Raw genomic sequence first — 14,106 nt, 5'->3', positions numbered from 1 at the left:
TCCTCTCCCATCTATATTCACCTTCAAGATTTTCTGTAGTCTGTTAATATTTGAATTCAATGAAATAATAGGGCAATTTTGTTGTTTTGTAGTTTAGGAATCGCAAGATCCAAAGAACTATTTGTTCTGTTATGATAATAATCCCATCAATTTAAAAAGCTTGACATATTCATGGTCATATGATCGAATACCCCATACTAGTTTTAAGGAAAAATCAAGTATATCCATAATCAAAAGTGAAATTTTATTTGTTTCTGAGTAATCTACATTAAACCAGAGCACAACTACCAGGAAAAGTAAAGTAACTGAGACAAATGAATTATGAAATGATTCCTTAAAATAATCAACTTAAAATCATATAAGTCTAGTTTGAGTTCAAATGTTCTTCAGGTGATACTTAGGGCATTATATAATAAATGCAACTAGGCAAAATTTCCAAACTTGTTTTAAACATGATTTCAAATATATATGCATAGGCAATTTTAAATGATATTTGCATTACTAAGGAGAGCATTTTAAAAAGATGACAATATCTAAATCTTCACTTTCATTTTTTATAATAGGCTATGCAAAATTACTTTAAAACAATAGAGATAACTTCTTGAGTTTATTTCAGCTTTTTTATATTTAGTACTTGAATTGTTGATCCATATAAAAGTTATTAATATACTCCAGCATCATTGTATAAGCAGACAGCCATGGCTCGTATATAAAATAACAGATGCAATTATATGTACGTTCATATATATATACACACACATACACACACACACACACACATATATATTATATCTTTGACTTAAAATTTTATTGGCAATTCTTTGTGTCCTGTAGTATATTAAAGTAGAGACATTTCTCTATGAGGTTGATGCACATCTTAAACATGCTTTTATTCTAAATTTGCCTTTAAGAATATCTGTACAGTATGGCTAATAGCCTTGGAAGACAAACTAGTACATTCTAGTGCATTCGACGGTAGGGGGCAGAATTTTTTCTCGTTTATTTTTTTTTTTTATCAAGAGCATATAGATAATGTCTTTCCTTAGTGCAAATGTTGGGGTTATTTTCTAGTTGACTCCATACAAGATCTGGAGTTTTATGGGCTCAGGGTCCTTCAGTTGGTATGCAAGCTCCCCTATATTTGCAGAATTCACCTGGACTTTCCTGTATACTGTTTCCATATGGCTTGAAGGAGATGTCAAGGAAAACCAATAAAAATATGCAATTTATGATGAATTATATCTCTTGCAGTCCTGAAAATGATAAGATAATTTTTATCTGATATAGACATTTTGCCTACAATCCTTGGATCTCTTATAGGCATATATGTTAGCTTACAACCAAGATAAAATCTCAGATCCTTCACCATTCTTGACATAATAACTTTTTTTTAGATACTGCTTTTATTTCCAACATGTCCCACAGCATAAAGCATTACTAGTTGAGTCTAATTCTATCCTAAATATTCCAGATGTAACTGGTAGTTATGTCACAAAGAAATTACACTGTCAGTGCCAACTACTACATTTGTTTAAAATTCATACTGGTAAAAGACAAGTTACTTTTGAGCTGTGCCCATTACCAAAGAAACAATTTAATGTTTAAAAATTTGAGTACTATGGTAGCTTAGAAGTACAAAATGTGTGGTCTTACTCCCAGCATTGACCTAACAGTACAGAATTGGATGGCTATATCATTTAATATAGTACCCAGGCTGATGGCCACATGGTCTATCAAGTTTTGAAAGAATTAATGAGGCAATGACACAAGTATAGTTAACATCACTTCAAAGACAGAAATATCTCCATAATTTGGCTATTATGAATTATTCTACTATAAACATGGATATGTCTATATTACTATAATTTTCTGATTTCAATCCCTTTGGAAAGATACCCAGGAGTGGTATAGCTGGATCATATGATCCAATCTGAATTTTTTGAGGTATCTCCACACTGATTTCCATAGTGGTGGTACTAATTAGCAATTCCATCAACAGTAAGGAAGAGTCCCTATTTTCCCACATTTCTTGCCAGAATTTATTGTTGACTTCTTGATGATTGCCATTGTAATTGAGATTAGATGGGATGTTTGTGTAGTTTTCATTTGCATCTCTTTGGTTGAGATGATGTGGGACATTTTTTAATGTAATGAATGGACTACAAAATTGTGCAGTATACACACAATGGAATTTTACTCAGCAATAAAGAATAAAATTATGCCTTTTGTAGGAAAATGGATGGACCTAAAGAACATTATGCTAAGTGATATTAGCCAGTCATAGAAAGTGAAAGGTCATATGTTTTTTCTAATATGCACAAGCTAGAGAGTCATAAAGATACCAGACTCTAGATAATGGAGGAGAAATTCCAGTGAAGCCAGGGAAGTGGTCTAGGGAAAGGGGTAGGAAGAGAGAGGATCAACGAAGAAATAATTTCCATTGATATTATGAACATTTGTAATAATACCAATTTCAATCTCAATATCTTGTTTGGGGAAGGAAAGGGTGAGGAGGAATAAGGGAGAAAAACTACAAAATGCTGTGGCGCACACTTGTAATCTCCGTGCATGAAAGGCGGAGACAGGAGGATCATGCAGGTAAGAAGCCAGCCTCACTGGCTTAAGAGACCTTGTTTCCAAATAAAATATAGAAGAAATTAAGTCTGGGCTGGGCATAGTGGCGCACACTTGTAAACCCTGCGCTTGGGAGGCAGAGACAGGAGGATCACACAGGTTCGAAGCCAGCTGTGTGTCCTGGCTTAGGAGACCCTGTTTAAAAAAAAAAAAAAAAATTAAGTCTGGGAGTATAACCCGGAGGTAGAAGGGTTTCATCCCCAGTACCACACACACACACACACACACACACACACAAAGACAAAATAACTTCTGTTGAACTTATAAAATGTCTGTAAAGAATTTGATAAATCTAATATCTCATGTGAGATATTTGAACATAGGAATGATAATGTCACATACAAAATTAAACAATACCTAAGACAGAATGGGTCATAGAGTTATGCTTAAAATCATTCATTTGTTGCCTGACTTACTGAAATTACCAGATTGCCAGTGTTATATGGAGAGATTCTGCCTCTAGAGAGTGAATAAATCACTTTATCAATATCATTTAATAGCCATTTGCCTAATTCACTTCAGCTAACTCTAGTCTTTCATGACCAAAAACCATAGATTATATTAATTTCAGCAAAATGATGTTATCCTTAATGTTTGACAGATGAACCTAGAGATAAAACTCTTTATCACTTGCTCCTATGTTTAATGTGACTGAGTATGTGTAGCATGTAGGTGCTTGAGCACTGCCACAAAGTGCTTTCAGTCTACTAACAAGTACTAGAATTGCAAACTTTGTCTTAGTGTTGTTCATTGAACTATGAATTTAAAAAGTGACACAAAACTTGTAATTCTATTTATTATTATTATTATTATTATTATTATTATTATTATTATGGTACTGAGGTTTCTGGAAGCCCTTCTACCTCCGAGCTATACTCCCAGACCTATTTTATATTTTATTTGGAAACAGGGTCTCTTAAGCTAGCACGTCTGGCTTCGAACCTGCGCGATCCTCCTGTCTCCATCTCCCAAGCGCGGGAATTACAAGCGTGTGCCACCACGCCCGCCAGTATTTTCTTTTTGAGTTTTATCAAACATAGTTCAAGATTCTCTGCTCTGGTATATTACCTATGTTCTTTGCTACAATGAAAAGAGTGGGTTTTTTTCCAGTGCCATTCCTTGTTTAATCAATATTTTCACAATATTCATGTTGATTTTCTGGGAGTAAAGTACACTGAAAAATTCTGCCTTTTCTTTCAGACCACCAAGGAATCAAATAATTGCTATATTTGTTATTAAAGAAAAAGGTTCTCTGTTTACTTGATAAGTAGTCAATCCACTTTGGACATGTGTCTCCGATCTCAGGTAGTAAGTTCCAAGGTATTATGCTACCTTAGACATCAATTCTTCTTCTGAGAGGATTTGACTATGACAGACAAGACTCACAAAGACAAAAAGTTTAGTCTACTCTCATTTCTGACACCTATTCAGGTGTCTGATACCAGGAATGGTATCACAAATCACCCTTAATCAGTCATGGAGCATACCAATATTTTTCTGTTGTTTGAATATCTTTTTTTGGTACAGTCTCACACTGCAAGCTCCTTAAGATGAAATCATTGGTGCTTATTCTGGCCAGTCAATGTACCAATGGGAATTTGTTCATTTGATGTCAATTCAACAAAGATAATTAAAACCAAAAAGATCAGGTCTTAGTGATTGCGACACCTCTCTTTATTTTGCATGTTAGACTAAGATTATATAGCTAATCCAGTTTACTCCTCAACATGACTGTAATATAGCCTGAACTGAATCAGAAGCTCAAAAGTGTTACTATAATAACACCTTAATATATAGGAAATATGTAGGTACAGGTAGAAAGTCCCTCAATAAGACTCCAAAATTCAAGAAATTAAAACAAGAGTTAAAAACTGGGGCAGCATTAAACTGAAATAATTTACATAAAGATTCTTTGGGTTCCAGGAAAGAAATGAGTTACTATGCCATACTTCTTGATTGTCCCCATATGTTTTAAAGAAACCTAAGCAAATTTCATGCCATAGTAAATGATACAGTAGTATCATTAACAGTCAAAACCAACTAATTCTGAAATAGGAATTCACTTGCTTTTGTTGATTTAACATTAATTAATGTAAAAAGAATAGATAAAAATCATCTTTTGAACTTGTAGCACAAAGCCATGCTTATGATATCCAACAGAAAAATATTGGAGTATTATATGCTTGATTAAGGATACATTATAATGCCATTCTGGAAAGAAATCAAGAATAAGAACAGAATCAAACTTTATGTCCTGAATCTCATCTGTTATGATGAAATCCTCTCACAACTAGAATTGATGTAAGATGTAGCATAGAATCTTGGAACTTACTACTTCAAAGAAGCATGTATAAAAAGAGTTGATCAATCATCTTTCAAGTATTACACATGACATTGTGACTAACAACAAGCCAAAGTAATTTAATTTTTATTTACACAGAGATATTCAGTGGTAGACTGGGTTAATAGGAATAAATACGTATCTGTCTGTTGTTTTTTTGCCCCTCTACAGTTAAGACTCTCTATTATGGATCATCCCAAGTGTCCCTGGAGTATGTGCTTATCTAGATTTTTTTTTAGAGATATTATATCTCTAGCTTTTAAGAAACAACTGAACATGCTTTGTCTTTGATTTGGCACTTATGGTAAGAAAAATAATTCATAAGACAGGGTGCTGGATGAAAGGTCAGAGACAAAAAGAAAATGACTGGTATTCACTGCTGGAGATAAACAATACTTAGCAATCATCTATGGATCTGGGGAAAGTGACAGGGCCATTTCTAATAGTATATAGAACCTGAGAAAATATCCCCCATGTCCTTTCCTACAGTGATATTTAAACACAGGTGACTCTTATTAAAATATGAGTGAAGAAGAAACTTGATTGAATAGACAGTAGCTAACTATGAGATGGAATAGCCAAGAGAGTATTTAAGTCAACAATTAGGACTCACTTTCAGTCTAAGATGTTTATGTGGATGTTCATATGAGAAGATAATTAAATCTTTTCTATCAAATAATTAGCTTCATTTAAAGTAACTATTCTCTGAAACCGCCAGTTTGTAACCTTGTATACCACACTTTTGTTAGTGGTATATTCTTCTGGAAAAAAGTAAAATCACTTTGCTGAGCAATTTTTGAGCATGTGTCTTTTTTATGACACCATGAAATTTTATTTCTAACATAATAAAAAGCATTTGCCTTTATCTTGGTGAACCCCAAAGCAAGGCACAGAGATCTTCTATGTGGCTAATACAACTCCAGGAGTGATGTCATGTGCTTCTCTTCCTGCCCTCTCATAGGCTGGCCTGAGGTCAGTACAATCCCCAGCCTTTCATTCTACATTCCACTGAAGAGCAGACCAGGGAGCAAGCTCTGAGTGACAGTAGATCAGTGACTGATTCTTAATCAAACTTTGTTATTTTTGCACCATGAGAATGTACATGAAAATAAGAAATTTCTGTAAATAGTTATAATTTATTGAAGTAATGATAAAATTCTGGCAGGATTTTACTTTTTGAATTTCTAAATGGTAAGTCTCTGTTTTGTTTTCTTCTGCTTATTCAATTTTTTGGGGGGAGGGGAATTTGCTGGGGATTTCAGACATGCTAGGCACATGCTCTACAGTGGTCCAGTTTATTTTTTTAAATATATGCTTATTTATGTTGTTTATCCTAGCTTATTTTAGTATTTACTATGTTTTTCTTCTTACTGTATATTTTTCTTTATTCCATAATAATGGTATCAGCTTATCAATATCTCTTTTATAGCAATATCAGTATAGATATGCTAACTCAGAAATAATCCATAGGGGTGTGTGTGTGTGTGTGTGTGTGTGTGTGTGTGTGGTAATGGGGACTGAACCCAGAGCATACTATCTTTGTATTTTTGAGCTACACCCTCAGCCTTTTTTGAAGCACATTTCAATTAATTGTCAAGGGCCTAAGTTGCTGAGCCTGTTCTCAGCCTGCCAAATACAAATACTGGGATTATAGGCCTCCACTACCACACCTGGCTCAGATTTTTAAAGAAGCATAAGAACAATGGAAATAGAAAAAAAATAATCATACAGCTCTCATTTAGATAACTAAAATGAACAAATTATAAATTTTAAGCTTAAAATACCATCCAAATATTACAAAATGATGAACATATCCTCCCACAACTTTCCTCCATAACAAAGAAAAAAATTAAAACTCACAAGATGTCTGAGAGCTCCATCTCTTGATTATTCCACTGACACTGTCCTAAGAGAATTTTACCTTTTTATGAGGGCAATAAAACTAGATTTATAGATTTATTCATTATCTTCTCAAATACCTCATTGAAAATTGAGTAAGCCTCTCTCTCCACCTTCAGGATGAAAGGTAGTGTCTGCTCCTGCAGTGGGCACTGTGAGGTCTGAACCTACCAAAATAGGAGGCACTTTCAGTGCTACCTTCCCTCTGCTTGGAGGAGGAAGGGTAGAGCATAATTAGGATAAAAGACAGAATTTCATAGAGGTAAGTGTGTGTGGTGTGTGTGTGTGTGTGTGTGTGTGTGTGTACATGTGTGTGGGCATTGTGGCTGTTTAAAATGTCAGAATCATTCGCTGCATTAGCAAAAGGTTCCACTGTGTGGGAGAAAAAAATAATTTTAAGATTAATACTTGATAGAAAATTAAAAAAATATTAAATGATTGAATGTGCACATTAACCATTATCTCCCAGTAAATAAAATTAGGCAGCTCGAGAGACATTAAGTTACTCAAATACATGCTAAAGCCATGTCTATAAACTATTCACCTTATAGGTTTGTTTTCTTCTGATGTTAAATAAACATAAAAATTTAAAAAATTAATACCATAGAACAAAGAAAGTTAAATAATCACCTGACGACCCGGAAAAAATATACCTGAGAATTATCTTCTATATAAATTATCTTCTTGGTTATTTTTAACATTCTATCTCTACAGTAAAAAAAAAAAACAAATTTTGAGAGATAAAAATTTTATTTGGGTTCTGAAACATGTAATTACACAATAGAATAGAAGGATACTTCTAGTTCATTGAAGGGAAGTTTTGTTTAGCCAAGAATTAATACTCATAATATTGCATTCACATATAGATCCAAAGGAGGTATATTTAAGTTAATGTTTGGAGCTGATGTAATTGAGTCTTGAGGGTTGTAATCTCAACAGTGGATAAATCTACTGTAATATATTTACCTGTGTGTAACCTGGTAAGGCAATAGGGAGTGGCTGGAGCTGGATCCCTGGGATGCAGCTTTGGAGCTTACATTGGGTTTTTCTTGCTTCAGGACTCTATGATGTGAGAAATGTGAGGAGCAGAGTTCATTCTCTCTCTCTCTCGCTCTCGCTCTCGCTCTCTCCTCCTCTCCTCCTCCTTTTCCTCCTCCTCCTCCTCCTCCTCCTCCTCCTCCTCCTCCTCCTCCTCCTCCTTCTCTCTCTATCTCTCTATCTCTCTCCCCTTCTCCTGTTGTCTATTGCCATGCCCTGAGATTCATGGCTCCTGGCCTCACATGAACTGAACTCAAACCCTTAATAAATCATCTTTCTTCTGAGTTATGTGATAAACATTTTACATTATAACTACAAGAAAGCTGACCAGAACATTATTATTTCTAAATAAGTTACTTCAAGATAAAATCCATTTATCCCATATATTTAGTGAAAACTAATAAAATATGGGATACTAAGGCTGTAATTACTAAAGGAAAACTCTGATGAAAATCAATATTATAAGGTATTAGAAAGGTAATTAATTATATATATATATATATATATATATATATATATATGTACTGGGAATGAAACCTTGGGGCATTCTACCTCTGGGCTACACTCTGGGCTACTACTATATAATGACAGACAGATTATATATCTATATATCTATATAGATATATAGATATATAGATATATAGATATATAGATATAGATAGATATATAGATATAGATATATAATATATATAGCCATATATATACATATATATATGTATATATATATATGGCTATAGCTATATATATGAAACAAAGTCTCACTAAGTTGTTGAGAGCCTCATTAAGTAGTTGAGGGTGACTTCAAACCTGCACAGTCTTCCTGTCTCAGCCTCCCACCCACTGGGATTACAAGAATGCTCCACCATGCCTGGCTCAAAATATATTTATAAAGAATCTGTTTGATGATTAAAAATAATATGTTTGGCCAGGCATAGTGGCACACACTTGTAATCCCCATGACTGGGAATCAGAATCAGGAGGATCGCGCAGGTTCAAAGCCAGCCCCGCTGGCTTAAGAGACCCTGTTTCCAAATAAAAATATAAAAAAATAGGTCTGGGGAGGTAGAAAGATTTCCAGGAACCCCAGTACCACCAAAACTAAAACAAAATAAAATAAAAATAAAAATAAAAATAATAATCTTGGTCGGAAATCCTAAATTGAAATGAGAAAGAGTAGAACGGAGAAAGAAGAATAGATATAATAAAACTAAAATCCCTACCACAGATAGGTGGAATTCAAAACGATAGAAATAGAATTTAAAAATCATTGTATTACTGCAAATACCTAAAGAAGATCTAGCACAAATAAACCATAGGCCGTGTTTATAAATCATAAAGAAAAAGACAATTACTGATAACACTGCATCATAAATTATATCAAACATCAAATATGAAAGGAAAATGGATAGATTTAAAACTGTCATAAAAACTTTGTTTACAGCCAGATGTGGTGGTGTACCCTTGTAATCCCAGCATTCTGGAGGCTAAGACCGGAGAACTGAGAATCATGGTTCGCAGACAGCCTCAGCTACTTAGACACTTCGCGATTTAGCGAGACCCTGTTTCAAAAAATAAAAGACTAAAAACTAGGGTTGGGGGTGTAGCTCGGAGGTAAAATGCCCCTGGGTTCCAATCCCAGCACCACACACACACACACACACACAAAAAAAATCCTGTTTACAAAGAAATCTTAGTGACATGGTAATATACTCATGCTAATATTAAGTAAAAAGTAAAGGGTAGCCGGGCATGGTGGCACATGCTTGTAATCCCAGCATTCGGGAGGCTGAGACCAGAGGATCGCGGTTCGCGGACAGCCTCAGCTACTTAGTGAGGCCCTCTGCAACTCAGTGAAACCCGGTTTCAAAATAAAGAATAAAAAATAAGGCAGGGGGTGTAGCTCAGAGGTAAAATGTCCCTGAGTTCCATCCCCAGACCCGCAAAAAAAAAAAAAAAGTAAAGGCTAAAATAAGTTATACTATAATAGTTTTCAAAGCCAAAGAACAGAAGCATAGCAAAATGAAGAGTTAAGTCTCAAAAAAAATGAAATAATTTGCCATTTTATTTCATAGGCTCCAAGGACTTGAAGTGAAATGTCAGCTTTTCCTGGGTCTCAAGCCTGCTGACATCTAGAGGGGACCTACACCTTTGCCTCTCCTGACTCTCCAGCTGAAGAGGCTAAAACCTGCCATTCTCCATAGTCATACAAACCAATTCTGTATAATAAATTTCTTTTCTCTCTCTGTCTCCATCCTACTAGTACTTTGGTTTCTCTGGAGAACCTTAACCAATACACAACTCAAGTGTAAATCATTCAGAAAGTTTTCTATAGTGCTCAACACATGTATATTATTGCTGTTATTATGCTTAAGGGAAACAATTTGTGGTAGAAAGAAGAAATTTAAAGGGTCACTTTGGAATAATAAGTGCAATAAATTGAAGAATGTCAGCAAAAGTTAATAAAAGTTGTGTTGATCCAGGTCAATCAATCCAATTAATTCACTACTTTGATCAAGTCTGTAAATTCTTTCAAAGTTTCTATTACAACTTCTTTGCTCTTTACCACCAAATATAGATAACTGATAAGACTTAGCCATTTAAAGTTATTTTAGGTCTATGTTAAACTACTGAAGCAATAATCATATGTTTTCAGATTTGCCTGCTGATGGTGAGGTCCTCTTACAATATCCCTGATTACTTGCAATGAAAAAAAAAAAAGATCTTACAAGTGCAAGTTGTTCCATTTTCATCTAAAAGTTGATTATCAGCACAAGCACACACACGGCCTGCTGGTATGGCCAAGCAAAGTGTGCTACAGCCTCCATTATTTACTCGGCACATATTGTCACCTGGAAGAGAACAACAGAAGATACGTCAGAGAACTTTTATTCTAACTAATGTCATCCAGCCCAGATTTTTGTTCTAGGAGATATACCAAGGCATAAATAACCACACATACATATGCTACACATGATATGTATTCAGCAGTGTAATTAAAATCCTTGCTGAATGGTAATGAAACTCTATATATTCGAAAATGTGCGATGTTTTTGGTAGATAAGAGGAATTATTATGTTGGTTATCAAAGAGAGGTCTGTGTCTAGGAGAGAGAAGAAAAAGAGTACAGAATTCTGTCTCTTTTGGGTCATTCCCCAGATTAGACTGATCATATTCAGGTCTGAGATTATTGGATAGTTTACTAGTGCTCTTGGAATGTGGCTTTGGATTTCCACTGAAAAAGTAATAGGGATGAAGTGGAGTATTCTTCATTTTTGAGCAAAGAGTACACTGGCATATCAGTGTTGATGATTCCAAGAACATATAATATGAACAGACTGGCTAGAATCATGAAAACGTACAGTGTAAATGGGCAAAGGTCAAGCTGGGAATGGTGAAACATGCTTGTAATTTCAGCATTTGGGAGGATGAGACAGGAGGGTTTCAGTTCCTGAACAGCCTCAGCTATTTAGTGAGGCCCTTTGCAACTTAGACACTGTTTCAAAATAAAGAATAAAAAGTAGAGCTGAGGGTGTAGCTTGGAGGTAGAATGACCGTGGGTTCCATCCCCAGTACCGTAGTAAATCAATCAGTCAATCAATCAATCAATCAATCAATCAATAGACAAAGGTGTTGTTCCAGAGGACTTAAGGTACATAAGGCATGATGAGCCATGCAGTAGACATTAATTAAACAGGCACCAGAGGAAAATGATACACGTATTTTTCAGAAACATATTTGAGGCACCCAAAGTTTTGAAGAAATTGGAGAATGGTTTATAAAAATGTAGACAAAAGTAAATAAAATCAAAGTTATTGCCATTTTGATCCATTTATTCCTACAGGTTTAAAAGGTAAGGAAGAAAATATATTGACACAGCTTTATATGTTTTCAGCTTTACAAAAACTCAATGGCACTAGCAATCCAATTGGTAGTATCATTGTTAGAATCAACTTATACTGATGTGTTTTCAAGATATTAATAAATTAAGTTTTGATTATAGCAGAAGATCATACTATGATATTAAAAATAAAGGTATTTTAAGTACTTGGGGCCATACAATAGGATAACAAAACGATTAAGATTATATTGGCAGTAGTTAAATTTCAAGTGTCAAAAATGTGAGTAAAGTAACCGACCAGGTCATTATCCTGTGTGCCTCCAGGGCTGGATTGTTATGTAGAGAATACTAAGTGAGAAAAAAAAAACTTATAAAATGGCGCTTTATCCAATAAATATTCAACACATTCCCATAGATTATCACTGTGTGCCCACAGATCAAATGAAATGACCTCAAGTATATTATCATTTCTTTTCATTATTCTGAGAAGTCAATTTAATTTGCTGTTTACAGAAAATAAAATAAACATACTTGAAAGCTAAGGGGCTAATAATTCAAGCTAGAGCTTCAATTCTTAATCTCTGAGAATAATTAAGCTCAGTTCAGTTTTTTTTGTAAGGAATACAGAAATGTTTTAAATTGTTTCTGGATATGGTCATATAGATTCCATGACCATGGGATAAAAATGAAATATTTCATAGGCCATTGAAGTGTTCTGCCTATACTGTACATATCATGCACAAAATTAAATTACATATTCAATATTTTAGTACCACCTAGATTTTAGAAAATTATAATCAATTCAAAATAGGTTGTGAAATCAATGAACAACCCAAGTGTAAAAAATTAATTTCTAAAAATAAATATGTTCTTTAAATCCATGGTATAATTTATACTTATATTCTCACTGAATATGAAATGAAGTATTTGGAAGTAAATAATCATATTAAAACTTTGAACTATATTCCCATTCTGTGAATACTACATATTGAAAGGGAAGAATCAGTATTTGTGTTGTGTTGATAAAAGCCCCAAATTTAAATACATTTTAATAATTCTGTATCTCTTTCATAATACTTAGATCTTTTTTAAAGTATCCCAGTATATTTTGAATTTCATTACACAAACATGCTCCAGAAAGAGGTTATGTGATATATTTTCTAAGTTCTAGTACCTTAAAAACATTCCATATATAATATCTCTAAAACATGACTGTTTTTCAAATGTAGTGCAAAAATCATTCCTAAATATCAGAGGAAATAGACATCAATATATTTATAGACACAATAATGTAAATTCACAAATACATAAATCCCAAAGCTAATTTCTTTATATGTACATGTAATTAATTTCGATTTTATAAGATTATAAGGTAGGATTGATCTCATAAGCAGGTAATTAGTATATAATGTTTATCAATGATTTACCATTGTCTAAAAATAAGAAATGCTTATTAAAATTATTTATATCTAGATAATTATCATTATTATTATTCCTAAATAATTAAAAACAAGAATTTTTATTCTAAACTTCATATACTTTAAGCCTATGATCCCCTGTAATTAGATCAAAGAAAAGAAAAATAACATATCAAAATTATAAAATAGCCTGGTATGGTGGGTGGCACACACTTGTAATCCCAGTATTTGCGAGGTTGAGATAGGAGGATCGCAGGTTAGTGGCCAGCCTCAGCAGCTTGTAAGACCCTCTGCAACTTAGTGAGACCTTTTATTCAAAAGAAAGAATAAAATAGGGCTGGGGATGTAACTTGGAGATAGAGTGCCCCTGGGTTACATCCTCAGTACCACACACACACACACACACAAAAAAAAAAAAAAAAAAAAAAATTAAGGTAGTAAAAGTTAATTAAGTCTTGAAACTCTATTATAATGAACATTGATGACCTTCTATGAATAGGAACTCACAGACTGCCATGTACCCCTTAGAGTGGCTGTTCAGAAGACCACTTTATATATTGAAAAGTAATCTTGCTATAATCATGTTAAACATGTGAAATTTATTTTTCCTTAATTACGATACAGCACTGAGGTTTGAGGTCCTCATTTAAGCTGCGGTGACATTACACTACATACTTAGAGTTAATAGCCTGAAAAAAAATTTAAAAGTCTAAATATTCATTATAGATAAAGAGGAGCTCTGAAAGTACCCTGCGAGATATTTAATCTGTCTGTTACCATGTGTTATTTTTAATAATTCCAGAAATAAAAATGATGCTACTTGGTATCATACAGAATAATCCAAAGAGAAATCCACACACTCTTCCCATCACCTTTCTCTGCTGCTTTAATGGCTCATACAAATGTCTTGCTAACACAAGTGTTATTATAAATTAATA

At 33.8% G+C, this 14,106-nt stretch overlaps 1 protein-coding gene across 1 annotated transcript in view; it reads right to left on the bottom strand.

The window, feature by feature from the left end:
* Nucleotides 1-14,106, bottom strand: part of LRP1B (LDL receptor related protein 1B) — a 1,956,425-nt gene that overhangs the window by 777,070 nt on the left and 1,165,249 nt on the right. Inside the window, exon 15 of the mRNA XM_080689945.1 lies at nt 10,639-10,761. Within this exon, the coding sequence (XP_080546071.1) occupies nt 10,639-10,761 (123 nt within the window). The remainder of the gene's footprint in view (nt 1-10,638; nt 10,762-14,106) is intronic.

Source organism: Muscardinus avellanarius (assembly GCF_963383645.1).
Source record: "Muscardinus avellanarius genome assembly, chromosome: 2".
Classification (NCBI taxonomy): domain Eukaryota; kingdom Metazoa; phylum Chordata; class Mammalia; order Rodentia; family Gliridae; genus Muscardinus; species Muscardinus avellanarius.
This window is presented reverse-complemented; position numbering and strand designations above follow the sequence as displayed.